We start from the raw sequence: 27,772 nt of genomic DNA on the forward strand, positions 1-27,772 counted from the left end.
GATGTCAAAGCTTCTCTAATAAAACCTCTTCCAAGTATAATATTTTGTTTAGTAATTTTTTGGGTGTTTTTTTTGGGGGGGAAGGGGGGGTCCAGGGCGGGGGGCGAGATTTGCAGTCAACAATGCAATATGTAACAGGGACATTCCATAACTGACACTTTGCAAGATTCCTTCTTGTCTATGAGTCAAGGGTAACTCTTGATAGTCAACCTCATGGATGCAGGAGACCATCCTTAAAACCTCTGGGAGCAAAGCATTGCTGTGGAGTGAAGTGCATAAGGTGCACTGCTTATGAATGGATCATGCTCAGAGTTTTTTCTCCATTTTTTAAGGTCAGGACAGATATTAAAATCTGGTTCACATCCCTGCTAAGATTTCACCAAGGTTTGTAGTGAAATACTGGTGTTAACACAACCAAATGTAGAACTTGTTGCTTCACCCAGCTCTGGATCCAGATCTCTCCACTTGTTTTAAATGGAAAAGGAGAGGTTGGAAATTTGAGGCCCTGTCCAATGCAGAGCATCTCAGAAAACCACTATGCTTGTGGCTGAACATCCCTCCCGAAGGGAGGTACTCACACAGATACAATTTTTAATGGATCAAGCCCTGGCTGTAGATTATCTCTATGCAACCCAGTTTTTCATTTGCTGGTGCTTAATGAGGTTCTGAGCTTAGTAGCTGGAAATATGTGATGACTAGTTTACAACAAATTAGGGGTTTTTTTAATTACCTTTTTGGTGTTGAGTTTCTCAAAGCACTGAGGAGGTATTTCCAAAATAAGCAAAATACTGGGGAGCCTGGCAGAAAATGTACCCTCTGTTAGAGGGTAGAAGGGCTCTGCAGAGGGAACTTGACAGGCTGGACAGATGGGCAGAATCCAACAGCATGAGATTTAACACATCCAAGTGCCGGGTTCTGCACATTGGCCACAGCAACCCCATGCAGAGCTACAGGCTGGGGTCAGAGTGGCTGGAGAGTGGCCAGGCAGAGAAGGACCTGGGGGTGCTGGTTGACAGTGTCTAGGCAGCCAAGAAGGCCAATGGCATCCTGGCCAGTATCAGGAACAGTGTGGCCAGCAGGAGCAGGAAAGTCATTCTGCCACTGTAGGCTGCACTGATTAGGCCACACCTTGAGTACTGTGTCCAGTTCTGGGCCCCTCAGTTTAGGAAGGATGTTGACTTGCTGGAACATGTCCAGGGAAGGACAACAAAGCTAGTGAGGGGTTTGGAGCACAAGCCCTATGAGGAGAGGCTGAGGGAGCTGGGATTGTTTAGCCTGGAGAAGAGGAGGCTCAGGGGAGACCTTATTGCTGTCTACAACTACCTGAAGGGAGGTTGTAGCCAAGTGGGGGTTGGTCTCTTCTCCCAGGCACCCAGCACCAGAACAAGAGGACACAGTCTCAAGCTGCACCAGGGGAGGTTCAGACTGGATGTTAGGAAGAAATTCTTCATCGAGAGAGTGATTTGCCATTGGAATGGGCTGCCCGGGGAGGTGGTGGAGTTGCCATCATTGGAGGTGTTTAGGAGGAGACTTGATAGGGTGCTTGGTTGCATGGTTTAGTTGATTAGGTGGTGTTGGATGATAGGTTGGATGCGATGATCTTGAAGGTCTCTTCCAACCTGGTTAATTCTATTCTATTCTATTCTATTCCATTCCATTCCATTCCATTCCATTCCATTCCATTCCATTCTAACCACTGCTGTGCAAGAGGACGTGCCCCTGTCCTGCTCAGCTTCTGAGGGCTCTGCTGGACCCAGAGGGAGCTACTCAAGGGAAGAAACACCAAAAAACCTTCAGAAATGCTGGGATTCAGCAGCAGTGGTAAAACATGTGCAGGCTAGTGGCCAAGGACATGGGTTCTATTGCATCTCCCACTTCCCAGGGAAGCTGGGAAGCAAACACCTGCCTACCCAGCATGGCAGACAAGGCACTCACTACTCCTCCTGCCGAAGCAGTTCTCTCCTTCATTCAGAGAAAGAAATCAACACGAAGTGCTCAGTGGTGAACATTTAACTGCACTCTTTTCTAAATCTGACATGTGAACTATTTAAAAGTTCCATATTCAAAAGTAATATTTATTTCTCTATTAGCAAGTCAAAAGTCTAGGAATTTCTGGATTTCTTCTGAGTGCAAGCAACTTGCAGATGGGCTGCAGGGTCTGATACAGGAAATGTAAAAGAAAACAAACAAAAAAGGTAAAAAAAACAACCTGAAATGTTAAACCAAAACAAACAGAAAAAAGATTAAACAACTTAGCAAAACAGCCTAGTGAATTAAGTGCTCTCTGTTCATTAAATCACTTTTGCTTGTAAAATCAACATCCACATTCACCAAAAAATAAGTAAGAAATAAAATCTTCAACATATATTGCCAATAACAAGCAGTTGTATTAGATCTAATCTCATGGTTTAAATACATGTATTGTTAGTGCACATTGGAAAAAACACATGGTTGTCACTGGCAGGGTGAAAGTTCAGCAAAAAACTTCTTCCATTTCACAGCCAGGTTCCAAAAGCTCAGAGGAAAAAAGAATAAAATTGCTCTACTCCCATCAGTAAATCTCTGTGTGCTGAAAACTTATACCTATGACCATGGCTTGCAGGAAAGTGGCTATCCTTTCTCTGCTGGAAATTGCCTGGGATGGCTTTTCCCTGCCACACCACAAGAGCCTGGCAGCCCACTGCAGCTCAGAGGCATCTAAGCTGGGGCCACTGTGACTCTGTGGGACAGGGCTGCAATGGCCCTGCAACATCCTCCCACAGTTCACACTCCCACACCATCCTGGTGGCTAGGCTGGCTCTCAGAAGTGTGCTCCTGCCTGCCAGCTGAACAAGGGCATGGCCACTGAGATAAAAGTTATAAATAAAGGGAGTGGAGAGATGTGAACAGAGGCAGTGTGGGTGAAGAATCAAAAATATTTAAGTAAAAGGAAAATCTCAGAGGAAAGAGCATCAACCAGTGCTATGTTCCCTGGAATGTGCTTTAGAGGTCACGTTCTTGGAGTGCACACAGCTTCATACACACCTCTCATGCTTACTTGGTGGGGCAAGCAAGGCCAGTGATGTGTAACTGAAAGCCTTCTGCTTTTTAACACCATCACTCAGCAGTACAAGGTGAATGCAGTACTTGGGTATTCTGTGGATTAATAGACAGAATACTGAAGTGTTCATCTGAAGAATGACACATTAATTGTTTCCAGTTAATTAGTTTGCTTTGTTTGTTTATTTAAATTGATCTCTCCTCACTCTAGACTGAACCAAGCCAAGCTCTTCTGCTGGAGAGAGAAACCATCACAACTCATTTCATGCAGAACACTGGCTAAACAGCCAAGCATATGACGCTGATTATCCTCAGGGAAGGATCTATAGAAACCATATGGAGTATTCAAAGTGAAGCTCAACAAGGCTCTGGGCAGCCTGATCTGGTTGAGGATGTCCCTGCTTACTGCAGAGGGGGTTGGACTAGATGACCTTCGGAGGCCCCTTCCAACCCAGAACTCTCTATGATTGGATGATTACCCAATGCACATTCCCTTCACATTTTTTGTGCGACAGTAATAGGAAGGACATTAAGCTATAACACATTCTGATATTACTCTCTTCTTGCTGAAGAAGAGAAAATCCACAATGCAATCAGAAGGCAAAGCCCATTCACAAGGCTGAACATTAGGCAGCAAATAAGCAACAAGTAGTGATACTTTGGCGTCTAGCTCCCAATGCTGCTTCTGCCCAGGACAAGGGCTTTCTGGGAAACTGGTTGCTAAACACACAAGATGGACACAGCAAGTGACACTGAGGGGCCAAGTACAAGAAGGAGATTTTGCAGGTGGTCGTTTCACCGTGTGGGCAGGAGCCCCTGCCAAAACTTAGAGAGGAGGGAGCAGCCAGCTGCCACATTAACATATCTCTAGGCGGGTATCTATCTTCCCTCCTCACCTGGGGTGACAGGCTTTTTCAACAGAGATCCCATTAAGCCTGTAGTGTGCCTAAAGAAAAACATAATTTAAAAAGGAAGAAACCCCCAGATCTTCACAGCTTCAAGTAAATCCTGCAAATCACCAGAACAAGGGGACACAGTCTCAAGCTGTGCCAGGGGAGGTTTAGGCTGGATGTTAGCAAGAACTTCACAGAAAGAGTGATTGGCCATTGGAATGGGCTGCCCAGGGAGGTGGTGGAGTCACCATCACTGGAGCTGTTTAGGAAGAGACTGGATGGGGCACTTGGTGCCATGGTATAGTTGATTAGATGGTGTTGGGTGATAGGCTGGACTTCATGATCTCAAAGGTCGTTTCCAAACTGGTTAATTCTATTCTAGCCTAGACTAGTCTAGTCTAATCTATATTCTGGACCCAGAATGAAAGCAGAACAAGCCAATCTGCTTAATTTCCCATTTTACTACATGACATAAGAAACACATATATTGAAATAGTACTAAAACAATCTGCAATCTCATTGAGGAGCAATGAATGCATTCCACTGCTGTATACTGCAAAGGATACTTCCAAAAGGCACATTGTTGAAATAAATTCACAAATCTTCATGGAGCACTCACACAAGTTCCAGAAACTATGCCAAGTATTATCAAAAATGCCAGTATCTTCTGTATTTCACAGCATTCACAGTGAACAAGTATTTCAGTGACCAAGGCACTGCAGCACCTCTTCAACTCTCACCTAACGGTGGGAGTGTAACCTCCTTTTCTCTCATATGAATTGTTGGCTTCAACACAAGAATTTCAGTCAGCATATTTTCTTGGGAAATCATTCTTCAGCTTCCTAAATGCCACTTGGTATGAACTGGCATATAGGGAAGGAGAAAACAAATATGAAGGCAAACACTTTGCAACTGCTTGCTTCAAATTAACTTTATGGGTAGTTTAACCTCTGAAACAAAATACAACACAAATCCAAATTTGACCAATTTATCTATGCATCTTGCCCAAATGTAAGTCTTTCCTTCCTGTTACTGTCAACCCTGTAGATTTATTTTCTTTTTAGCCTTTAAAGCTTGTATACCACCCCACCACATCCATCCTGCACATTAAAAGAGAAAAACCTTTCAGTAACCCACTGGAATCCATGTGGCTTCTAGCAGCACAGCCTACATTTCAGGTGACTTCCAGCAGGTCACTTTGAAGACCTTCTTTGAAAACTATCTTCCCTGGCTCTGAAAGGTACATCCATCTCAATGCAAACCTCTGTTTTCACCATTCACACCTGAAACTGAAGCAACTTATCAGTCTCACTTGTGGCTAATGCAGTTATGAAATGGAAACTGTGCCTTTAATACAGAGAATCACAGAATGTTAGAGGTTGGAAGGGACCTCCAGAGACTGAGTACAAAGCCCCTGCCAAAATAAGGATCACCTAGGGCAGGTTGCACAGGAATGCAGCCAGGTGGGTGTTGAAATTCTCCAGAGGCTGAAACTCCACAACCTCTCTGGGCAGCCTGTTCCAGTGCTCTGTCACCCTCACCATAAAGAAGTGTGGTGGAACCTCACATGTTCTAGCTTGCACCTGTTGTTCCTTGTCCTATCACTGGGCACCACAGAACAGACTATCAACTTCATCTTGACACCCATCCCTCAGATATTTATAGACATTGGTAAGATCTCTTCTCAGGCTTCTCATGAGCACACATTTGAGAACTCACAGCAGAAAAGCAGCTGCAAGCTTTTTAGGAGGAGACTTGATAGGGTGCTTGGTTGCATGGTTTAGTCGATAGGTGGTGTTGGATGATAGGTTGGACATGATGACCTTGAAGGTCTCTTCCAACCTGGTCTATTCTATTCTATTCTATTCTATTCTATTCTATTCTATTCTATTCTATTCTATTCTATTCTATTCTATTCTATTCCATTCCATTCCATTCCATTCCATTCCACTCCATTCCATTCCATTCAACTTGAAAGTGAAGCATGAGATTAAAAAATGGACATTCAATTCTGAGCTATGCAAAATGTGGATCATGACCTCTCCATATCCTTCACTGGTAGGAAAGCTAACAGAATTATCTCAGTTTCACCCGGAGGATGAGACTGAGACAACTGAGGACGTCTGCAGAACCAAAAGGCACTATGTTCACATCTTGCCTTGAGGTAGAAGGTGGCTTGTGGTCTCCTCACATGCACTCCATCATGCCTTCAGGGCTCAGGAAGGGCAAAGTTTTAAAGCTGCAAGCTGTTACTATGTGTTTGGGAAGCTCAAAAGGTAGTTCAAATGAGAACTCCAAGACATACATTGCAATTGCTTTTGTGTGCAGCAGCACATAAACAAGAGGGCTACTGGGGTAGAGGAACAGAATAGAATAGAATAGAATAGAATAGAATAGAATAGAATAGAATAGAATAGAATAGACCAGACCAGGTTGGAAGACACCTTCAAGATCATCACATCCAACCGATCATCCAACACCACCTAATCAACTAAACCATGCAACCAAGCACCCTATCAAGTCTCCTCCTGAGCACCTGCAATGATGGTGACTCCACCACCCCCCCAGGCAGCCCATTCCAATGGGCAATCACTCTCTCTGTGTAGAACTTCTTCCTAACCTCCAGCCTAAACCTCCCCTGGTGCAGCTTGAGACTGTGTCCTCTTGTTCTGGTGCTGGTTGCCTGGGAGAAGAGACCAACATCTGTCTGTCTACAACTTCCCTTCAGGTAGTTGTAGAGAGCAATAAGGTCACCCCTGAGTCTCCTCCTCTTCTCCAGGCTAAACAACCCCAGCTCCCTCAGCCTCTCCTGATAGGGCTTGTGTTCCAACCCCCTCACCAGCTTTGTTGCGCTTCTCTTGGCATGTTCTAGCAACTCAAGGTCTTTCCTAAACTGGTGTGGCCTAACCAGTGCAGTGTACAGGGGCAGAATGACCTCCCTGCTCCTGCTGGCCACACTGCATCCACAATATCCTTGAGCAACCTATTCCAAAGTCCTTCTTATGATGGGGACTCTAGAACAGGACACAGTATTTGAGGTGAGGTCTCACAAGAGCAGAGTAAAGGAGCAGAATCACCTCTCTTGACCCATTCTGCTTTCTACAACATGGCACAGAGAAGAGGTGTTAGGCATGTTTGTATGTAGAGAAGACATGACTTTCCTCCTCCAGCCTGCACCCTTCCCCATCCCCAAGGCTCTTCACAGCCTGGGGTTAAGTGATTTTTTGGTAGCCCTTTTGTCAATTAACTAAGAGCAAGGAGCTGGTTTTCCCTCAAAGCTGACAGTTTCTTACTATATATAGAAAGAAACATATTTACCCATTAAACAATTGTAACCTGAAAGCAGACACCTCATTGCTTAAAGTAATATATCCAAACTCATGGCCATGCTAGTAAAGTTTTAGCTGTAATCCACTTCTATAAAAAGTAGACTGCTGATTAATAGGCACAACATGACTGACTTTTGAATAGTTATTCACCAGACTTTCCAATCCTCACTCTGTGTGCCAGATGAAGAGATAAATAAAAAAAACCTGCCTGTTCCTCACATGCTGGAATGAAACGTTAGGGGTTTTTTTGGTAACAATGTAGACATTTTTTCCTTCTAGATCCTGAGAGCTAACCAAACTACATGTGCAATAGCATTGGCACCAAAGCAGCAGGGTTAGAGGACACAGTCTCAAGCTGTGCCAGGGGAGGTTTAGGCTGGAGGTTAGGAAGAAATTCTGCACAGAGTGATTGCCCATTGGAATGGGCTGTCCAGGGAGGTGGTGGAGTCACCATCATTGGAGGTGTTTAGGCGGAGACTTGATGGGGTGCTTGGTTGCATGGTTTAGTTGATTAGATGGTGTTGGATGATAGGTTGGATGCGATGATCTTGAAGGTCTCTTCCAACCTGGTCTAGTCTAGTCTAGTCTAGTCTATTTGGGGCAGCATGTCACACAAGAGACTGGCAGGCACCACTGGGTCCCTGGTATGGTACTCAAGCCTGTTTAGGGGTGTCAATACAACCCCTCCAAGTTCTGAAGAGTGAGCACAGTTTCCATTGTATCCTCCTCTCTTACATAAGCAGGATACACTTATGGTATACTACACTAATTAAATATGCTTATTTTGGTAGTTAATGAAGGTAACCAACTTCAAAAACTCCAACACATCATCATGGTAACCCACTTACCTATCTAAAACCATTCAATATGGTTTTATTTTTTTAATTTCCTTTGATTCTCCTTTTATGAACTACAGCTTTCCATTTTACTTTGTTTAATGCTAGAAATCAGAAACCATTCTACAAATATGCAACAGATTTACACAGCTTTTTCTATTTCTCTCTATATACACAGCTCCTGCTTGGAAAATTCATTTTTATGTTACTCCTTGTACTTCTAGAAATGTAAAAAGCAAGCACTTGAAAGTAACTTCAAACAAGGGACGACAAGAATTATCAATGCCATATGTCAGAGCAAGGTTCTAAGGTTACATCAATATCAGAAGATGGGAAACAGTTCCCCAAACTGATTTTAGGAGAACAAGGAAGGTAGTGAGTCCAAAGTTAGAGGAAACTGTTTCCAAGAAAAGAAGATAAATGCAGGAGCTTGGCAGCTTTTCCTGCTTGTAAAGCTAAATGCCCTTCCTTTTCTTCAGGAGATGCTGACTTCCTTCATGAAGGAAGATGTTTTTAAAAAAACCTTAGCTGTCCTTGACTACCTGTGGTTCTAGTAGCACATCTGTGCTCAGATACCAAGCAGTTTATGGAAGTAAAAAGACACAAGCAGAGAGCTCTTACTCCAACACAAAGAAATGCAACAGAATTTCATTCTTGCACTCCCCTGAAACTTATCTGAACCTTTTTTTGGTATTGTTTTGTTTTTAGAATAGAATACATAGAATACATAGAATAGAATACATAGAATACATAGAATAAACCAGATTGGAAGAGACCTTCAAGATCATCACGTCCAACCCATCAACCAATCCAGCACCACCTAAACAACTAACCCACGGCACCAAGCACCCCATCAAGTCTTCTCCTGAAAACCTCCAATGATGGTGACTCCACCACCTCCCCAGGCAGCCCATTCCAATGGGCAATCACTCTCTCTGTATAGAACTTTTTCCTAACATCCAGCCTGAACCTCCCCTGGCGCAGCCTGAGTCTGTGTCCTCTTGTCCTGGTACTGGCTGCCTGGGAGAAGAGACCAACATCCGTCTGTCTACAACCTCCCTTCAGGTAGTTGTAGAGAGCAATAAGGTCACCCCTGAGTCTCCTCTTCTCCAGGCTAAGCAACCCCAGCTCCCTCAGCCTCTCCTCATAGGGCTTTTAAAGTAACATCACAGGTTTTTGGCACTAACATCAAGGAATTACTATGTCAACCTACTGCAACACACAGAGGCTGCTCTCCTAACGTCAGCCCTACCATGGCAGCAAACAGCCAGCCCTTTGCCAGGTACATCTGGGACAGTTTTACAGACTAAATTCTCACTGCCCCAAATGCAGAGCTTAAGGTCAACCTGACCACAAACTTCAAACCATGTGATACTGTGATACTGTGATATCCCTGAACACCTCTTGTTCACTGGTGGGCCTGAAAACTAAGTATTTTCACTTTGGGTAGTTCTCCTTGGTCCACCACTTCATTAAACAGGACAGATCAATGGACAACACTTGAGTGCAAAAAAGAAATGCTTCTGATTTAACAAATGATGTATGGCTCCTCAAGTCACATGATGCTCCATCCAAGTTCTGAGACCTTTTACCTACTCTCCAGGCACTGGTGGGACTGGATATGTGTCCACCAGCAGACCTGCCACATGCACAAGAACCACACTGCAACACAGCATTTGTGCATAGATTCAAAGAAAATCAGACTCTTTTTTTTTTTTCTTCAGGCTGAGCAAAGTCAAAGGGTAGCAAGGAAGTTTCCCTGAAAGAAAACTGCAGAAAGCAAGAGATTTCTTTTTTGTTTGTTCTTTGTTGTTGTTGTTGTTGCCTTCAGCTTCAAAGAAGAGCATCAAATGGTACAGAGTGTGGTGGAAATTTTTTGAAAGAGTCCATCTATGAGCTCAGCAACAGCAGCCCCAGCTGTATGAAAGAGAAAAATAGGAAGCTGTTCTGCCAATAAAGCTAGAACTACAAGAGCTCAGAATCAAAATTTTCTTTCACATTCTGGTTCAAAATGAATTTATCAAAAAAAAAAAGACAAATTAAGCCTTTTTCTTGAATACTCTTTTCATGCTGAAACATGAGGGAGGCACAAAGGCTGCTGTATGAAGGCTATCACTCACTACTGACCATTTCCCACCCCACTGAGCAGCTGTTGTACCTCAGATGCCTCAGCAAGCTTTTCCACTGGCAATAACTTTGTGTTTTGATGTTAAGAGCCATAGAGTCATTCAAGCTATAAATGCAAAAATAACTTGGGGCTTAAAATTGTATTGTTGTGTTTTGACAGATTACCTCAGGAATTAGACAACCCTAAATACTTACTCACACTGCTCATGTGCACTGAAGCAACACACAAGAAGGAAATTCTCCTCTCCACAAAACAGCCTCTTGTTCTCAATGTTTTCCACTGGTGGAAACAAATGATTGTTCAGTGCCTCATTGAATGCAGTTTTGCAATGCAACAAGTTAACAGCTGGCATTTTTGTTCACATAGTTTCCCAAGATGAGGGCTTGCTGTACATTTGGAGGTTGGACTAGATCACCTTCAGGGGTCCCTTCCAACTCAAACCATTCCATGACTCTATCATTTTGCCTAGTTTTGAACAGTTTTCTCTGAAACAAAGGAAGGGTAAATGGTATCTGAAAGCTGAAAACAAGCCAGTGGCTGGACATGGTCATTACCCTAGTCCTTCCACACAGCAAGTGCTTTGCTTTAACAGTTAGAAAGGATGCATCAGTTTTATTTGAGGATGCAAGAAAATTATCCCAGAAAATCAGTGAGGAAATAAATGAAGCAAAACATTTAGAACTGAACTCCGCACACAACCATGTGCAGGATAACAAAAAGTTATCCTGCAAGCAGCCATTTTGTAAAAGCATTGTTGCTGCTGCTTCTAGAGGATAGATTCCCACCATCTGTTCCCCCCCCCCCCAAAAAAAGATAAGCTTAAAAAGCCTGATATCAGTAGTTCTTTGTTATGTGCCAACATTTTACATGGAAGGTTTCCTGCACACAACATTTTTCTTTCTTTTTTTTTTTTTTTTTTTTACCTTACAATTTCAACCATGGGCCTTAAGATTTTCTCAAAGTTTACCCAGATCTCTGGGTTAGAGCAAATGTCCCACACCACATCCTGCTCTCCACTATTTTGGAGAAGCCCAGATTGATGAGGACTCACTGCTAAGTGGAGTCAGATGGCAGAGTGAGATATGGGACTAATTCATTTAGTGTGGATTTTCACTAAGTGAACTTCACTCCTTGGGCAGCAGTTTGTTATTTCACCTGGATCTGACAGAAAAGGTTGGATTCTATTGCTTGGGGGTAAGGGTGTGATTTCAAAATCCTAGCATTCATCAGGGAAAATATAAATCAGTTTTCTTGGCCTAATTGAGAAGATTATCTACTTTTGCCCCTGCAATTCATTTTAAGAAGCCTTTTGGAAACAAAAGACAGTCCATGCAAGCAATTAACATTCTCCATGCCTCCTCCCCCCCCCCCCCCCCCCCTATTTTTTTCCTTTTTAATCAAAAGCTGAGCATGAGTACAAACCAAGAAGTGCTCAAGGTTTATCCCTCTCTGGGCATTCTTGGAGGAATGCAGAGAGCTTTTCTTTGCCCTTTAAATTTATTTCTTCCCTGAAAAGGTAATAAATTATACTGAAGTCAGGGGAAAGACTTTTATTAAATATGGCCTCATTTCCATCGTATGTAAAGGAGTGGATTTACTAAAGGGATTTCCCCCCTCAGAAAATGAAGTAAAATAAAACCACATTCCTGCCTTGGGAAATGATGGAAGTTTCTCAAAGCACAGTTTCAAAGTATCTCAAATGAAAATAAATAATACTTATTCTTAACTGAAGGGGGGAAGAAGGGGGAAGCTTCCAAATGGTTTCCCCAGGGTTAAACAATGAATTACACAGGGATACTTGGAATACTTTAAAGAAAAGACAGTAACCAGGGATGTATCAGCTTTAGCTGAGGGTGCAGTAAATTTAATTGGAAGAGGCAGTAAAGAAATTAAGCCAGACATTTAGAACATGACTTCCAACACATCCGATGATGCTTCAGGTCCACAGAAAGAGCCACCTGGATCCAAGGCACCAATAACTTCTGCTTCTGCAAGGAGAGCTTGCATAGGCTTGTTTAGAAGAAGAAAGCTACTTATGAAGTTTATCACACATGCTGACCACAGTGTAATTTCCAGATGATGTGTTTATTCATTTTTTCCTTTCAATAGGCTTGCCAGCCAGGCAGTACTGGAAAGAGAATTGGGTTTGGGCTACTAGAGAAAATGACAAAAGATCAACTGGAATTCATTTGCAGGACTCTAAATGGCAATAAAAATGATCAGTGAGTGAGACTGAGAAAGAGATTAAGTGTCAGAGAGCACAAATAGTATTGCTTTTACCAGCAGCATCAAAAAAAAAAATCAAACAAATCTGAAGTGCCTTACATTAAGAAACATTCCAATCAGTGCATAATTACATCCAGATTACTGCCTTAGATCCTTACCAAGTTTTCACATCTCCATTCTTTTAACTGAAAACATAAACCTATTTTGCTGATGAAATTTAAGTGATTTATTTATTTTTTTCATAGTCTTTTGTGAAAATTTGTCTTCCTTTCATAAATCAGTGATATATTTGTCTAATACAGTAATCAATCTGTATTTATCAAGTGAAAATACAGACATCTACATGTAGGAATATAAACATATTAGTTTTTTGTTGGTTTTGGTTTTCTTTAATGGAGAACAGACCTTATGAAAATTCTGGTTTCTCTCACTAAATCGGAGCAATTTCACAATGAACTCTTCTAATGAACATAATCAATAGCATGAACACTTCCATTCTGCTTCAACTACTTGCAAGCTGAGAACACACCTCCTTTTTTTAAAGTCAGTATCAAGATGTCACAAAGATGCATTGAAAAAAATAAATTACTATGCAATCATTAAGGCTGGAAAAGACCTATAAGATCATTGAGTCCAACCCTAATCCAACCCTACCCTGAAGCACCAAATCTACGCTCTTCTTGAGCACGACCAGGAATGGTGACTTCACCACCTCCCTGGGTAGCCAGTTCCAATGCCTCACTACTCTTTCAGTAAGGAAAGTTCTCCTAATATCCAATATAAACTTCCCCTGGCACAACGTAAGCCTATTTCCTCTCACCCTGTCACTAGCTAGCTGGGAGAAGAGACCAACACCAGCTTCACAACTTCCTTTCAGGGAATTGTAGAGAGCAGAGAGCCTTCTCTTCTTCAGACTGAAGAACCCCAACTCCCTCAGCCACTCCTTGTATGACGTGCTCTCCAAACCCCATACCAGCCTCGTTGCTCTTCTCTACACACCCTACAGGACCACAATGACCTTCTTATACTGTGGTGCCCAGAACTGATCACAGTACTCAAGCTGTGGCCTTACCAGGGTTGAATACAGGGGCACAGTTACTTCCCTGCTCCTGCTGGACACACCGGTTTTGATACAGACTAGGATGTTGTTTGCCTTCTTGGTGACCCAGGCAAACTGCTGGCTCTTTCATGCTCATAAGGCTGGCCACAAGCACCCCCAGATCCTTTTCCACTGGGTTGCTTTCCAGCCCCTCTTCCCCAAGCCTGTAGTGTTTCTTGGGGTTGTTGCAACCAAACTGCATAACCCGGGATTTGATCTTGTTAAACATCATCCCATTTGCCTCAGCCCATCAATCTAATCTGTCCAGATTCTATGCTATAGACAGCAACAACAAGCCCTGGAAGCCATCCCCATCACAACTTGTGCATGTTATTTTCCTCCAAAGAGCAATTGCAACTACTCCTCCACTAAGAAATGAGAAAAATTTAAACAATCAAAAGTCCTGTAGCATAAGGTGTGGCATAAAAATACCAAAGTTATTATTTTAATGAAGATTTCACTTATTCATGCATATATTTGATGATACACCTTGAAAGTATTATCACAGTGCAGCTCTGAAAGCACTTACTGTAAACGTTCCCTCCATACTATTGTATGGAGCTACAGTAGTATTACAAATTAATCTTACAAACCTTATGTGGACCACTCCAATTAAACTACAGTCATCAGCCACAATTTCCCAGTTTACCCAACTATGGGTTGAATTCACAGTTTATGCACTTTCAAAAATACACTTATCTAAGAACACTGGGGCAGCACATAATTGCACCTTGTATGCTAGAACAGAAAGTCATTGATGCTCAGACTTGTATGGCTGGTGCCAGTTCCAGAGTTTATTGCCCTGCTTTTCCATCAGGATTAAATCAACATACAAGTGACATTACTGTGACACAGGGGACAGGGAGGGTTGATGACAATGAATGAGCACCCATGATGCTCACAGGACAACCTTGTATATCTATAGCTTCACATTCTCCCACTTGCCGAGAAGAAGCTGTGAAACACGCTGCTCTCATCTGAACTCCAGCATGATCTCCCTGCCCTCCCCAGCTAAGGAAAATGCAATAATGTGAAGGACAAAAGCCAACTCCATGCTGCTCTTCTACAAGGCTAAATCCAAACTAAGATGACATTCTCGTTTCCAGTAATTTCAGGGGAAAATGCTCCTGGAGAGCTTGGCTCTCTGTGCCAGCATGGCTCCTCAGGGAGGAGGTGAATAGAAGTTGTACTCTTCCAGTCACAGGGCTCACAGTTAAACCCTGGCTTCTCCAAAAGATCCTTTTATCAGCATTGTGCTGCCACAGCTGCCCAGGTGGTCAAGAAGGCCAATGGCATCATGGTCTGTATCAAAAATGTGTCCAGCAGGATTAAGGAAGTGATTGTGCTCCTGTGCGCCTGGTGAGGACACAGCTTGAGCAGTTGTATTCAGTTCTGCGCACCACAGTGTAATAAGGACATTGAGATCCTGGAGTGTGTCCAGTGAAGAGCAATGAGGCTTGTAAGGGGTTTGGAGGGCATGCCATACAAGGAGTAACTGAGGGACCTGGGGTTCTTTAGTCTGCAGAAGAGAAGGCTAAGGAGAAATCTTACCTGAAAGGAGGTTGTAGTGAGGTCTCTTCTCCCAGCTAACTAGTGACAGGGTGAGAGGAAACAGGCTTGAATTGTGCCAGGGGAAGTTTATATTGGCTATTAGCAGAACTGTCTTTATTGAAAGAGTAGTGAGGTATTGGAACAGGCTACCCAGGGAGGTGGTGAAGTCACCATTCCTGGATGTGTTCAAGAAGGGTGTAGATGTGGTGCTTCAGGATGTAGTTTAGTGGTCATGAGTTGGGTTAGGGTTGGACTCAATTATCTTAAAGGTCCTTTCCAACATTAATGATTCTGTGTTTGCTTTAAACCACCACAATAACTTTGCATGGGCAGGGAAGGTCTGCCAAACTTCATGTGGTGCCCATAACAACACCTCCTCTAGACAAGATCATCTTCATCTCATCTCAGGACCACTTGGTAACTGGTGAAATATAGTCAATGATGCTCAGGTAGGTCAAAGCCTTAAGATTTGAGGACTAACAAGGACAGGCCACCCCACTTAACCACCTCACGCTGCATGCATAAAGACATGACTCTGGCAAAACACAGGGTGCTGTCATTCAGACTGTGGTACTATTTCATGGCCTTTGTCTTTCCTACTGAAAAGCAAGTGCTCTTACTACATGAGAGGAGGAAGCAGGAAGAGATACAGACTGCATGCCAAAAAAGACAGCATAGATGTTGAAAACACTTCTAAAAAAACCTGCCTCCACAGAACTTCATGCTTTTGATTTTGGAATAAAATGCTGCATATCAATCAATCACCAGAAAGGCTGAAGTTATCAGTAATGCACTATTTGCTTAACTGCTGAGCTACAGCATATGTTGACACTTGAGTGAATTACCATAGCTATTTGCTGCTTTCCATCCCCATTTGGTACCTAATTGTGAAAGCAAAGCTACAGAAGTACAAAAATGAGTCTCTTATGACTGTGGCAGAAAAAGAGGGCAGGAAAAAAAGCTGTTGCTGAGCAGTTCCACACTTCCAGATGTTTGTACTGAACTACCAGATGTTTTCTTGCATTTGTTGGTTCACTATAATAAGTAAGGAACTGTCTTCAAACACAGTGAGACGACTTTAAATCAAAACTGTTTATACGAAAAGAAACTTCACTTAAAAAGAAAAAAAATCTATGCCCACATTAGTTTCCAAATCTTACAGAACAAACCACGTTCCTCAAAACAAAGTGGACGGTCTTGCAGTCAGGAAAGACCTAAGTCTTTTCAGATTCTGTTAACATAAAGGGTAAGCAAGCATGAACTCATTGATTGCTCTTCCTACATCCTGGGGGCTGGCTGTGGAGTCTGACTCATTCAGAACTTGCCCAACACAGAAGGTTAATTGGTAGGATTGGTGAAATTGAGAAGGGTTGTTGCTAATATTTCTATCAAAAAGTTATAAAACCTCAGTATCATAATCTCACAGTCTAACATGAGAGAAGAATGCCCAAAGACATGTATGAACACATAGAGAAGAGTTATCTACGCTATAAAAACAATTAAGGGTGGGTGATTAATCAGCATTTAAGCAGGAGAATGTACAGGCTAACTGTGCAACAGTAACAATCCAAGCTGGCAGTTATCTAGAAACACCAGTACGTAAGAACCCCCAGCCTTTTGTCACATTCCAGGCCATGGAAACACAGAGCAGAGAGAGTTTTTCCAGAGCTGAAATCCTTTTACAGTGCTTTCACTGCCCCTTAAAGCAGTAGTTAGATATTGCCACCCATTCTGGGGACAACCCTGCATTTGGCCCAGCCAACTGCAATCTTCAGCAGAAAAACAGTTTAGCTTTGTCCATGAGAAAAATGTGGAGGGTGGAGGAGCAGACACCAGCTTTTAGTTGTAGGTGTAGTTTAGTTGTAGTATCTGCTATGTTTCTGCCAGTTCCCTTGATCACTCATTTAAACCTAACACCTGGTGGTGGCAAAAGACAGCGCCACTGAACTGCAAGCCAAACCAGACCCAGCTTTATAGCTATGTGTGATACACGGATGAGTCCTGCCTTAGCCCCAGTGCAAAGCAAAGGAATGCTCCAAAGAGCTTTATGTTCCTTGTTACTTTTGAAAGGTTTCAAAAGCAGCCTTGTTAAAATAAAAAAAAAAAAAGGGCTCAACTATGAAATCACTTCCTTCTGTTTCAAATATTTTACTCGAGGAAAAAAAAAAGGTCATGAAAAGGAGGCGGGGTGGGGGGTGTAAAGTAAAATAAAAATCTGTTCTCTGATTTCGACTTGTTCCTAGGATTCTGCATCCCACCCCGGCTCTGTGGGATGACGCAGTGTGCCAGATCCCGACCGCTCCAGCCAGCGCGTCAAGCGCCCGCAGCCCTCCCCACACAATCCACCTCTTGTCAGGGGCGGCTGGCGCCCGCCCCGCACATGCTGACAGCATCGCGGCCGGGAGGGCTGTGGCCCCTTCGGAGCAGCTCCTCTTCTCCTCCTGCAGCATGGCAGCAAGGCTCGAGGAGGGCAGGCCGTGTAAGGCAGCTAACAAACAAGCAGCTCTTGTGTCAATTCCCTCCTGCTCCTGCCCTCTGAAACGCTGTGTGTGGATGGGAGCAGGGGAAAAGTTGACCGTCTGCTCGCAGCAGTGAGGCTTTGCCAGGGAGTACAGCCAGCCGGATGAATTCAGGGAGATTCATTTATGGAAGCTTAAAAGTTAAACGAACACTTTGTTGCTGCCCCAAATCAAAATGGGGTTACTTAGCACTGGTTAGGCCACACCTTGAGTACTGTGTCCAGTTCTGGGCCCCTCAGTTTAGGAAAGACCTTGAGTTGCTGGAATGTGTCCAGAGAAGGGCAACAAAGCTGGTGAGGGGTCTGGAGCACAAGCCCTATGAGGAGAGGCTGAGGGAGCTGGGGTTGTTTAGTCTGAAGAAGAGGAGGCTCAGGGGAGACCTTATTGCTCTCTACAACTACCTGAAGGGAGGTTGTAGCCAGGTGGGGGTTGGTCTCTTCTTCCAGGCACCCAGCACCAGAACAAGAGGACACAGTCTCAAGTTGCACCAGGGGAGGTTTAGGCTGGATGTTAGGAAGAGATTCTTCACAGAAAGAGAGATTGGCCATTGGAATGGGCTGCCCAGGGAGGTGGTGGAGTCACCATCCCTGGAATTGTTTAAAAGGAGACTGGATGAGGCATTTAGTGCCATGGTTTAGTTGATTAGATGGTGTTGGGTGATAGATTGGACTTGATGATCTCAAAGGTCTTTTCCACCCTAGTTAATTCTGCATTCTGTTTATATCTGAGCAGCATTTTGACAAAGATCCCAAGACAAGGACTGGCTTGCCTTCCTCTGCTAAATCTACTGACACTCCAAGCTCTGTTCTCCCCTGGATTCAAAGGCATCCTCCTTCCCCTCCAAAACGAATTGCTGGTTGGTTGGTTCGTTTGGTTGGTTGGTTTTGTTGGTTGTAGTGCTGGGGTTTCTTGTTTGTTTGGAGTTTGTTTATTTGTTTGTAGGTTACATTTATTTAGAAGAAACAAACAACTAATCCCACAACCGTTTCCTAGCCATCTTTGTCTTGCAGGTGGCAAGGAAGTAAAAGCATCGCTGCTTCTTTACACTATAGCCCCAGGACTGACATCTTTCAACCAAAGAAACCACACAGCTTTGGAAGAAAAAAAAAACCCAGCCCAGCCCCACCTTTGAAAATAATACCAAGGTGGGAGATCTAAATACAGGACAAAGTGTCACAGACAGGGGATTCCTTCATTTTCTTCAAACACATTTAATGAATGAACACATTATTTCTCTGTAAATGGTGTGTTATGCAGAATAGAAGAGGTGCTAAAGCAGAGTGCATGCATAACACTGAAATAATTTAACTGCATCAGTGCAAGAAATAAAGTTCTGTTTTAATTTTGAAGAAAGCTTCAATGTGTACTACCTGCAGCCCTGAAAAGTCTTACTTCAAACTGCCCCAGTGAGGAATCAGAGATATTACTCAACTACGTCAGCCACTAAGCTTGAGTCATCTTCAGTTTGGCTAATGCGACATAACCTCTGGAGCTGTTCCACTGCTTCCAGAACAATACTTGGAAACAATAAGATATGACCCTTGTAAACCTCTACTGTTGTGGCCACACTGGGTGGGCATGTGCATCTTCTCTGTGACCTCTGCTTACAGGTGAATGGACTTGCAGTCACTACCTGACCTTCCAGCTGTATACATACCTTAGGTCCCATACATGTGTGAGATTAGCTGCTTACTTTTCCCACCCTTTTATTATTTATCTTTTTATTTTATTTTTTTAAGGCTGAGCCAGTCTTTCACCTCACAGGAAATAGTCCACTGCTGTATGAACAGCACTTCCTTCAGAAGGCAATACAGGGATCAATCTCCTAAAAAAGATGACTGCAAAACCTGAATATTTTTGGTGTTCTTAACCTCATCTTGCCTTCTGTGAGGAGGATCTCAGAGGTGGGGAAGGACAGGTTTTCTAACCACCAGGCAGTTTTACCCACCACTACAGCTTCTCTCACAAAACTCACAGAATTTATTTCCCTGAAGAGAAGAGCAGGATGCATAGGATATGACAACTGCCCAGGTTAGCTGTCTATACAGTTCATGTTTTGATTGCAAGGCTAATCACTAGTCCAGAGAGCAATATGTACATTCCTAAGCTAACATGTGAGTTGACACAGTGACTCACATGGCAAATACTCTGCCATAGTTGTGCAGACAGTAACTGCTAGAAAGCACAAGCTGCAGTGTAAAGCCACAGAAATCAGGATGTCAAAGCAAGAACTGGTGCTATGTTCTGGGCTTTGTAGACCGTGTACAGGTGCATTTCTGGACTAGCAGCGCAACTTCATGATGCAACAGGGTAGTAGTATCACAAAAGATCTGTGCACCATGCTGCAGGATCGCATGGGTGGAAACAGGCTGGGGCAAACAGACAACTGGCCCCCTCTCTGTCTGCCTGCAGCTCACTAACATCTGCAGCAACAAAGAACAAACTGCAAAGAACATCAGAAGGGAATGGCACCCAGTCTTTGCATAAGGAAACCGAGAACCCCAGACAAACCCCAAGTACAGCCATTAACAAAAAGCCAGGAATCTTTCAGTTCCAAAGCATCTTGTAATTTGCCTCCCATTTCCCAGTTTTAAAAACCCTGAAGCTCAGGCACCTCCCGAGCACGGTGCTGAAGCACACCAGTGCCTCATATGCCACTTTTCTGTTTTAGTAAACTGGAAGCTGTGCCAAACATCAACTGGAAGATGAACCAAACATCAACTGGAAGATGAGCAAACTGAAGATGCAGTCCTGGTTAACATGCAGAAATCTTTTAATCAGTAGCCTGGGGCCACTCATTGTTCTCCAGATATGGGACGACTGCCTGAAAATACAACACCTTTTGGGTTGCAAAAAGGACACAAGAGGTACTTCAGTGGAAGACTGAGTCTTCCTTGTACTGTTTTAATGTTGCAGCCATTTGACACCTTCAGAGGCAAAACAGAGAACACTGCTCAGGATATGCTACTACAACAGCTATAAAACCTGTATTGCTGAAAAACAAACAAACAAACAAACACCACAACAAAAAAACCCATACCACTTAGCTTCCTGAGGTCCTGGAATTTCATTAGTTTCGTGTTACAGGGTTGAGTGACCAAGTCTCTTTAGACACTTCCATTAATAGGCTTGATATCCTTAACATAGTAATGAATGCTGGGGATTATTATTGCCCCCCACCTCTTCTAATGTCTTCCAAATGCTGGACATGCATTACTGAAACCACCTGATAAGAAACAAGGGAGAACAAGGGAGTCAGAGTAAACACTTACCAAGCACAATGACCACAGTCTTTAGGAGGCTCATCATGGTGTCCCGATTCCTGCGGGGTCCAGAACTGTGTCTGGACATTCTCATAGTCCTTTGGCGAACGTATCCAAAGATATGAGCGTATAGGACCACCATGACCACAAAAGTGACCAGGTTGAAAATAGCCCAGAAGACCAGATAGGAGTCACTATAGAGCGGTGCCATGTTGGAGCAGTGAGTGATATCACAAATACAGTTCCATCCGACACTTGGTATGGCGCCCATGACGATGGCCATAGTCCAGATAACAACTATCACGACCACCACTCGCCGGTTGCTCATCCGAGTGTGCAGCTGCATGCGGAAAACTGTGATGTGCCGCTCGATGGCAATGGCCAACAAATTGGCTACAGAGGCTGTCAGGCTAGTGTCAATGAGGCCCTGACGAAGCAGCCAGGTGCTTACAGTCAATCTTCTAGTGTTGGGTCCTGTGTTGAACATTAAGTAGAAGTACGCCAGCCCTGCAAAAAAGTCCGCAGCGGCTAAGTTGGCCATTAAGTAATAAATAGGGAAGTGGAATCGGCGGTTGACATAAATAGCCACCATAACCAAGAGGTTGGCCAGCATTATGAAGATGCAGACAGTAATCCCCAGTCCCATTACAAGCTTGCTGACAGTGTTCCATTCAGTGGCTAGATATTTTCCACTTCGGTTATAAAAGAAGGCAATGGTTTCATTGTAGTAGCACTGTGGTTCGCTCATGGCTGTGGACTGAAAGAAGAGGGGGAAGGGAAAGGGGGGGGGGGGGGGAAAAAACAAGAAAAAAGAAAAAAAGGATGACATCAGAACTGAAAACATATGTATGTCTCCATGGACAAAACATGCAGAGAGTGGGGAGGGGGACAGGAAGGGAACATGCTTCAGTACAAATTTATTTTTTCAGACCAAATGGCATTCCACCACTCACAAACAATTGCTCTGAGGAATCTAGTAACGGCAACCAGATTAGAAACAACCAGAAATACTTCCATCTGCTCTAGGAGCTGATGTAGTTATAAAATGCATAGCGAATGAGCTTCTGACCAAACAGATCTGCTGAAAAATTCACCTAGATCAGCATGCAATTCCTAATTATTAAAGGTAACTTTGTTACAGGACACATTATTTACTTTATCAGTGGGTAAAACTGTTGCTTGTAATGGTGATCAAAGAAGAGCTCCTCAAAGAGGAGCAAAAGTGGATTACATTTCCCAGCATATTTTGACTCATTCAGGTCTCCACCAGAAACATGTCTTCTTGCCCTGTCTTAAAAACTGAGAAGAATGCTCTAAATTAAGATCATCAATGTGCCCTAAGACTGTGACTTGCAAGAGCCGGGGGCTATGTCCCTAGAACATGAAGTACATTTATGAACAAGAATAGAAGCACACCACTGCATTTCTATTGAACATGCTACTTTCCCCATCAGCCACATTCCTAACCAGGGTTTGAAGTAGACCATGCTTTTAAGCATATCTCATCTGAACTGGCTCATTCCAATTTGAAACAGGAGTGAGGCAAGAAATTCGTAAAGCAATATTTGACTTAACTAGTTGTAAAAGCATGAAACCTTACTTCTTGTATTAAATGTTGTTATGGCTATGTCAGGGAATACATGGTCAATTTTCCTCACAGAGTACTCAGCTGAGCACAGCTGCACATGCAACAAGCAAGCCTCATACTCCACCAGAATGCAGAAGTTTTCCATAAAACTGCTGGCTAATGAGAAAATGCTTAATGAGTTTCCTTCTTCAGTTATAGTCAATTACTTGAGGTGCAATTCCCAAAAGGCCAAAGCTTAAAAAAAATCAACCCCTCTGAATAACATCCTGGTTCCCTGTTTAGTATGGCTTAATGATGAGGACATAAAAGTAGTAACTATAAAAAAAACCCCAACAAACAACCAAAAACAAAAAGAAAAGAAAGAAAACCCAACACAACACCAAAACAAACCCCAAACAAACAAAAAACCCCTCACAAACCACACAGCAAAGAACTAAATCTTATGTCAAAAAAAGTCTCCTTCAAAGGAGACCTGACTCTGACATCCTGCTTTCATGTCTGTGAAACTCTTATTGACTTGAATTGTCCCAAAGAAAGAGGAGTTTTAGCAGGAAACCAAACTAAAGAACAGATCAAAACTACTAGAATAGGAGAAAATCTTCCCATTAAAATATGCAAACAAAACCCTATGTTTTGGACAGCTCCAGCCATTCTGCAGGAAATGCTACAGCTAACTTCAGGTTGAAACCAGAAATGTACAGAACTGGGAAACAGAATTAGTAACCGGACTCAAGTGAAAATAATTTCCTTAGAACTGCCCAAAGCCATCGCTATTTCCTTTTGTTTCCCTGTGTTTGTCAGCTCAATTAAGCTAACACCAATAAAACAATATACAATACTTTTCACCTGTATCCCTAATGCATTACATGACATTTAGACTTATGTCAAAGGAAAAATACATTTGTTTTTTTAAATTATTTTGCCTGCAACCTAAACATCAATCAGAAACATTTGCATACCCAGGAGAAAGATAAGCTAAAGTAAACAGTAATTCTCAGCACAGTGACTGTAAAAACTTTTATTGTTCCTCTAGGATACAGCAACTCCTAGGTTAGAAACCTTTCAGCCTTAATCATTTTAGAAATTTTAGAAGTTCTCATATAGGATCTCTCTGTTGCATAGGAAAAAAAAACAACTACAACAACACCCAATTTATAAGGGATAGTTAACAAAGGGATACCTAGCTACAAGACATCTGGCTTTAATTCTTTGTTTAAAGACCATGCAGTAGTAACAGGTCAAGTATAAGAACCCTTGAGGGAGAGAGGAAGTCATACGAATGAATTGTGGCCCTTCTTAAAGCTTGCCAACATCTGCATTAATTATGTGAGTGCCCTGGGTTTGGTTTGGGGTTTGTTCTTTTTTTTCCCTCTGTCTGCAGGAGTATCTGGATTCAGTCTTACAGTCTGAATTACAGAGGAGGTCAGGACTCCTTCTGCGATCCTGAAGAAATTCTCTCTTTGTCCATTTATTTGTAGATCTATATTTTTCTTTCAGATGACTGCTGCCCATATGTAATGACTCCTGCTCTGCTGTTGCTGCTATGGAGGGATGCCAGCTATACGGGGCAGAATGCATTTTTAATTCAGCTATTTTAAATGTGGTGGATAGCACAGCACGAGGCTCCCCAGCTGCTTCTCTCGTTTTGAAAACACAAGAACAAAACACTCTGTTCACATAACGTGTTTTGGAGAAGTTTTGGGGTTAGGGTGTGCTAAAAACTGGGGTCTCCTTTAAAAGTGATCTTCTCAGTCCCACGGGAAAGAAGAACAGAAAAGCAGGCAGTTTCAAAAAGGGGACTTCCACATTATCAGCTTTCTCGGATTCCAGTGTGTACTTTACAAGAAGGTTTGTGACCTCTCAGTTCACAATACACAAATCCCTAGGTTTCGCATTTACTGGTGATGCTGCTATCTAACTGGAAAGGCTCAAACAGGGGGGAGATACAACATAACCCTGAATACCGAAAGTGTTAACATACCATAATGGTATAAACAAGCAGGCAGGCCCACCCCCTCTCCTGCCCCTAAAGGAAAAGGGGCAGGGAAGTTTATATTTTAATTTCCTGAAGTTTCACTTGGTGTGTTTCATCGCCTGAGTAAGCCAGATGTGCAGTGCCCTGAGATTTACCTCATTCATTTAGGATTTCACAACAGGAGTTTCAAACAAACTGAGCTGCAAATTGCCCACGTTCACTAAGCCTCTAGAGCACATTTGTGAAGAAAAAGACAACGTTTGAATTATAAACTAACAAGAGAGAAAGCAAAACAGAGTACAAGCAGGCTACACACAAAGCCTTCTCTAACCGTGCTAGATAGGTTAAATACTCAAGACACTGCTGTCCCAAAACAAAGAACATAAAAATCCTGGATACATGGAGGTAATATCATTAGAGGTAATATCATTAGAGGTAGTTATAACCACAAGACAGGATATATAGAGCAGGAAATCTGGCACCAAGACTTAATAAATAAAACCCACTCTGCTTCTACAGTCAACACCTAGCCATCCCATGGCCAAAATGTCACCTTGGCCTTGGCCCTTGCAACCACTACCTGCTGTACTGGTTCTCTCAGTCTCTCTCCTCTGATGGACCACAATAAGCAATATGTAATCAAAATTTCACTGTTTTGGTCTTGATTGATCCTGCTGCTGGCCCACCCCTTCATCACAGCTTAAAGAGCAGGGTGAGGATTTGGATCCATGCCCTGGAGCCGTTTGCCCCAGGGATTTTCTTGAGTCATCAGCACATTACCTGCTTCCCCTCATGGGGAAGAGATCTGACTGCCTGAAGCAGGAAGGTGAGAAGGGATCTCTGGCTCCTGCCAACTCAGTGCTGAGTGACAAACCACCTGGTGAGGATCACATATGGAGAGATGCTTCAGGTGGAAAACAAACACCAACAAGTTTTCAAATACCACTGACTGATATTGTCTAAATGAAGCATGTGTTAGCACAAGATGCCTGAGGGACAAATGAGTAGTTTACAAACCCCACTACAATCTGAGAGTTTGCAGACTTCCTCAGGCCACCTAACAAAAAAATGGAACAAAGCAAAATAAAAAAACAAAAACAAAACAACCACCCCCCCCCCCAAAAAAAAAAAGATACCCACCTCAGCATGTATAGGTGCACTTATTTCTTGCCAAGAGAAACAGAGCTGTACATTCTTAGAATACTGAGGTCTAACTTTCACAGAGCTTTTAAAACTTGGAAGCCACAAAAATTGTTCCACATCTAAGAAAAAAAATTAGTATTTTAACCCTAAGGTCTCCAAACGGTGTGCTCCTATGGGTTTGGGGTTTTTTTTAGTTCCCTTTACTGAATTAACCTTAACACACTGCTCTTTTCACACCCAGCACACAAAAAGATGAAAAGCAATATGTTTGGTAATGAAGTCTGAGGAAGATGACAATTTTGCATAAAGGAAACACCAAGTACAAGTCATGCAGTCTCCTTAAAGCTGGCGAAACTCTGAGGAGACTCATTCTGTACAGGATGAGCTTTTCATTCTGAGTTAGCTATCTTCTGAATCCCCCCAAATAACATTTGTCATTCTAAGTGCTACCCAGTGTAATGGTCCAGCACAAGAGCTAAATTGCCTGCTCCTCCAACACAAAAGGGGATGAGTAACACACACAACTCATGGTTGAGATAAAGAGATGAGAGTTTAATATAACTTGAGATCTCATAAGCACAATGCAGAATTACCTTAGCTAATAATCTAATTAATCTAATAATATGATACACAATTACCTTATCTTAGTCTCAGTTAGCAGGGCATCTTACAGCTTTACAGACAGACTGGAGAGCTGGGCAAAGAGTAACCGAATGAAGTTTAACAAGGGTAAGTGCAGAGTCCTGCATCTGGGAAGGAATAATAAACTTCACCAGTACAGGTTGGGAGGTGATCTGCTGGACAGCAGCCCTGTGGAGAAGGACCTGAGAGTCCTGGTGGACAAGAAGTTATCCATGGGAGAGCAATGTGCCCTTGTGGCCAAGAAGGCCAATGGGATCCTGGGGTGCATTACAAGTGTGTCCAGCAGATTGAGGGAGGTTCTCCTTCCCCTCTACTCTGCCCTAGTGAGACCCCACCTAGAATACTGCATCCAGTTTTGGGCTCCCCAGTTCAAGAGGGACAGGGATCTACTCAAGGGAGGGCTACAAGGATGATTAGGGGACTGCCCTATGAGGAGAGGCTGAGAGCCCTGTGGCTTTTTAGTCTGGAGAGTAGAAGACTGAGAGGGGATCTAATAGTGTCTGGAAACATAGGACAGCTCGATGTCAAGAACAGATGGGTGTCAAAGAGAGCCTCTTCTCACTTGTACCTTGTGACAGACTAGGGGCAATGGATGTAAACTACAGCACAGGAAGTTCCTCCTCAACATGAAGAAGAACTTCTTTACTGTAAGGGTCACAGAGAACTGGAACAGGTTCCCCAGAGAGGTTATGGAGTCTTCTTTGGAGACTTTCAAGACCCATCTGGATGAGTTCCTGTCTGACCTGCACTAGATTCTATAGTCCTGCTCTGGCAGAGGGCTTGGACCTGATGATCTACAGAGGTCCATTCTAACCCCTAACATCCTGTGATCCTGTGCTTTAATGCAGCAGTGAATGTAAAAAGCAGTAGCATTGATCTCAGTTGAGGTAAATACTGTGATGTTGACCCACATATCAGAAAGTTCAGAGCTGATAAACTTTTGGGAACTGCCAGCTTTGAAATCCCCAAATGCTAATTAACAATCTATTTAAAATAAGCATAAGTAAGCACAGGAATAATGGAATCAATATGTAAATACTTTCTCAACCCACAACTGCAAAAACATGGGTTTTATGAAAGCAAAGTTGTAACAGATGAGGAAAAAAAAATACAGTATGCAACAAAAATTTCACCATCACCTAAAGAAAAGCACAAACTATTGTTCTAACTGCAGAATGCTAAACAAGAGGTTTAAAAAAACAGAGGGCAACACAGTGTTTCCTCTAAAGATAAAAGTGGAAGCTGAAGAGGCATTTACCCAAAATTTAAGTGGGAAAAAACAATAATCAAAAAGTCTTAAAGGTCCTGAGTCATTATAGACTTATGCCTACCATGCCTTCTGTACAGGTACAGTCTTATCTGGATAAATAAAGCATGAAACCCTACTACCAAGATATAACAGATCCTCACATACCCTTTTCAGAACTGCACCTCCCTAAGTAATGACTCAAATGATTTAAAGAAAAAAATTGTATGTTAAGATGTGGAGGTTCAGTCACCAATGAGGAAGTACTTAATTTCACTAGACTTATGTTTGCCCT

The 27,772-nt window shown here is 42.9% G+C and overlaps 1 protein-coding gene across 3 annotated transcripts in view; it reads right to left on the reverse strand.

Moving 5' to 3' along the window:
• The window catches only part of LPAR1 (lysophosphatidic acid receptor 1), an 86,892-nt gene that overhangs the window by 18,520 nt on the left and 40,600 nt on the right, over positions 1-27,772 (reverse strand). For all 3 annotated transcript variants that reach the window (XM_054178199.1, XM_054178200.1, XM_054178201.1), the window contains one exon: positions 20,893-21,640. In XM_054178199.1, coding sequence (XP_054034174.1) covers positions 20,893-21,640 — 748 coding nt within the window. The remainder of the gene's footprint in view (positions 1-20,892; positions 21,641-27,772) is intronic.

Source organism: Dryobates pubescens, chromosome Z, assembly GCF_014839835.1.
Source record: "Dryobates pubescens isolate bDryPub1 chromosome Z, bDryPub1.pri, whole genome shotgun sequence".
Classification (NCBI taxonomy): Eukaryota; Metazoa; Chordata; class Aves; order Piciformes; family Picidae; genus Dryobates; species Dryobates pubescens.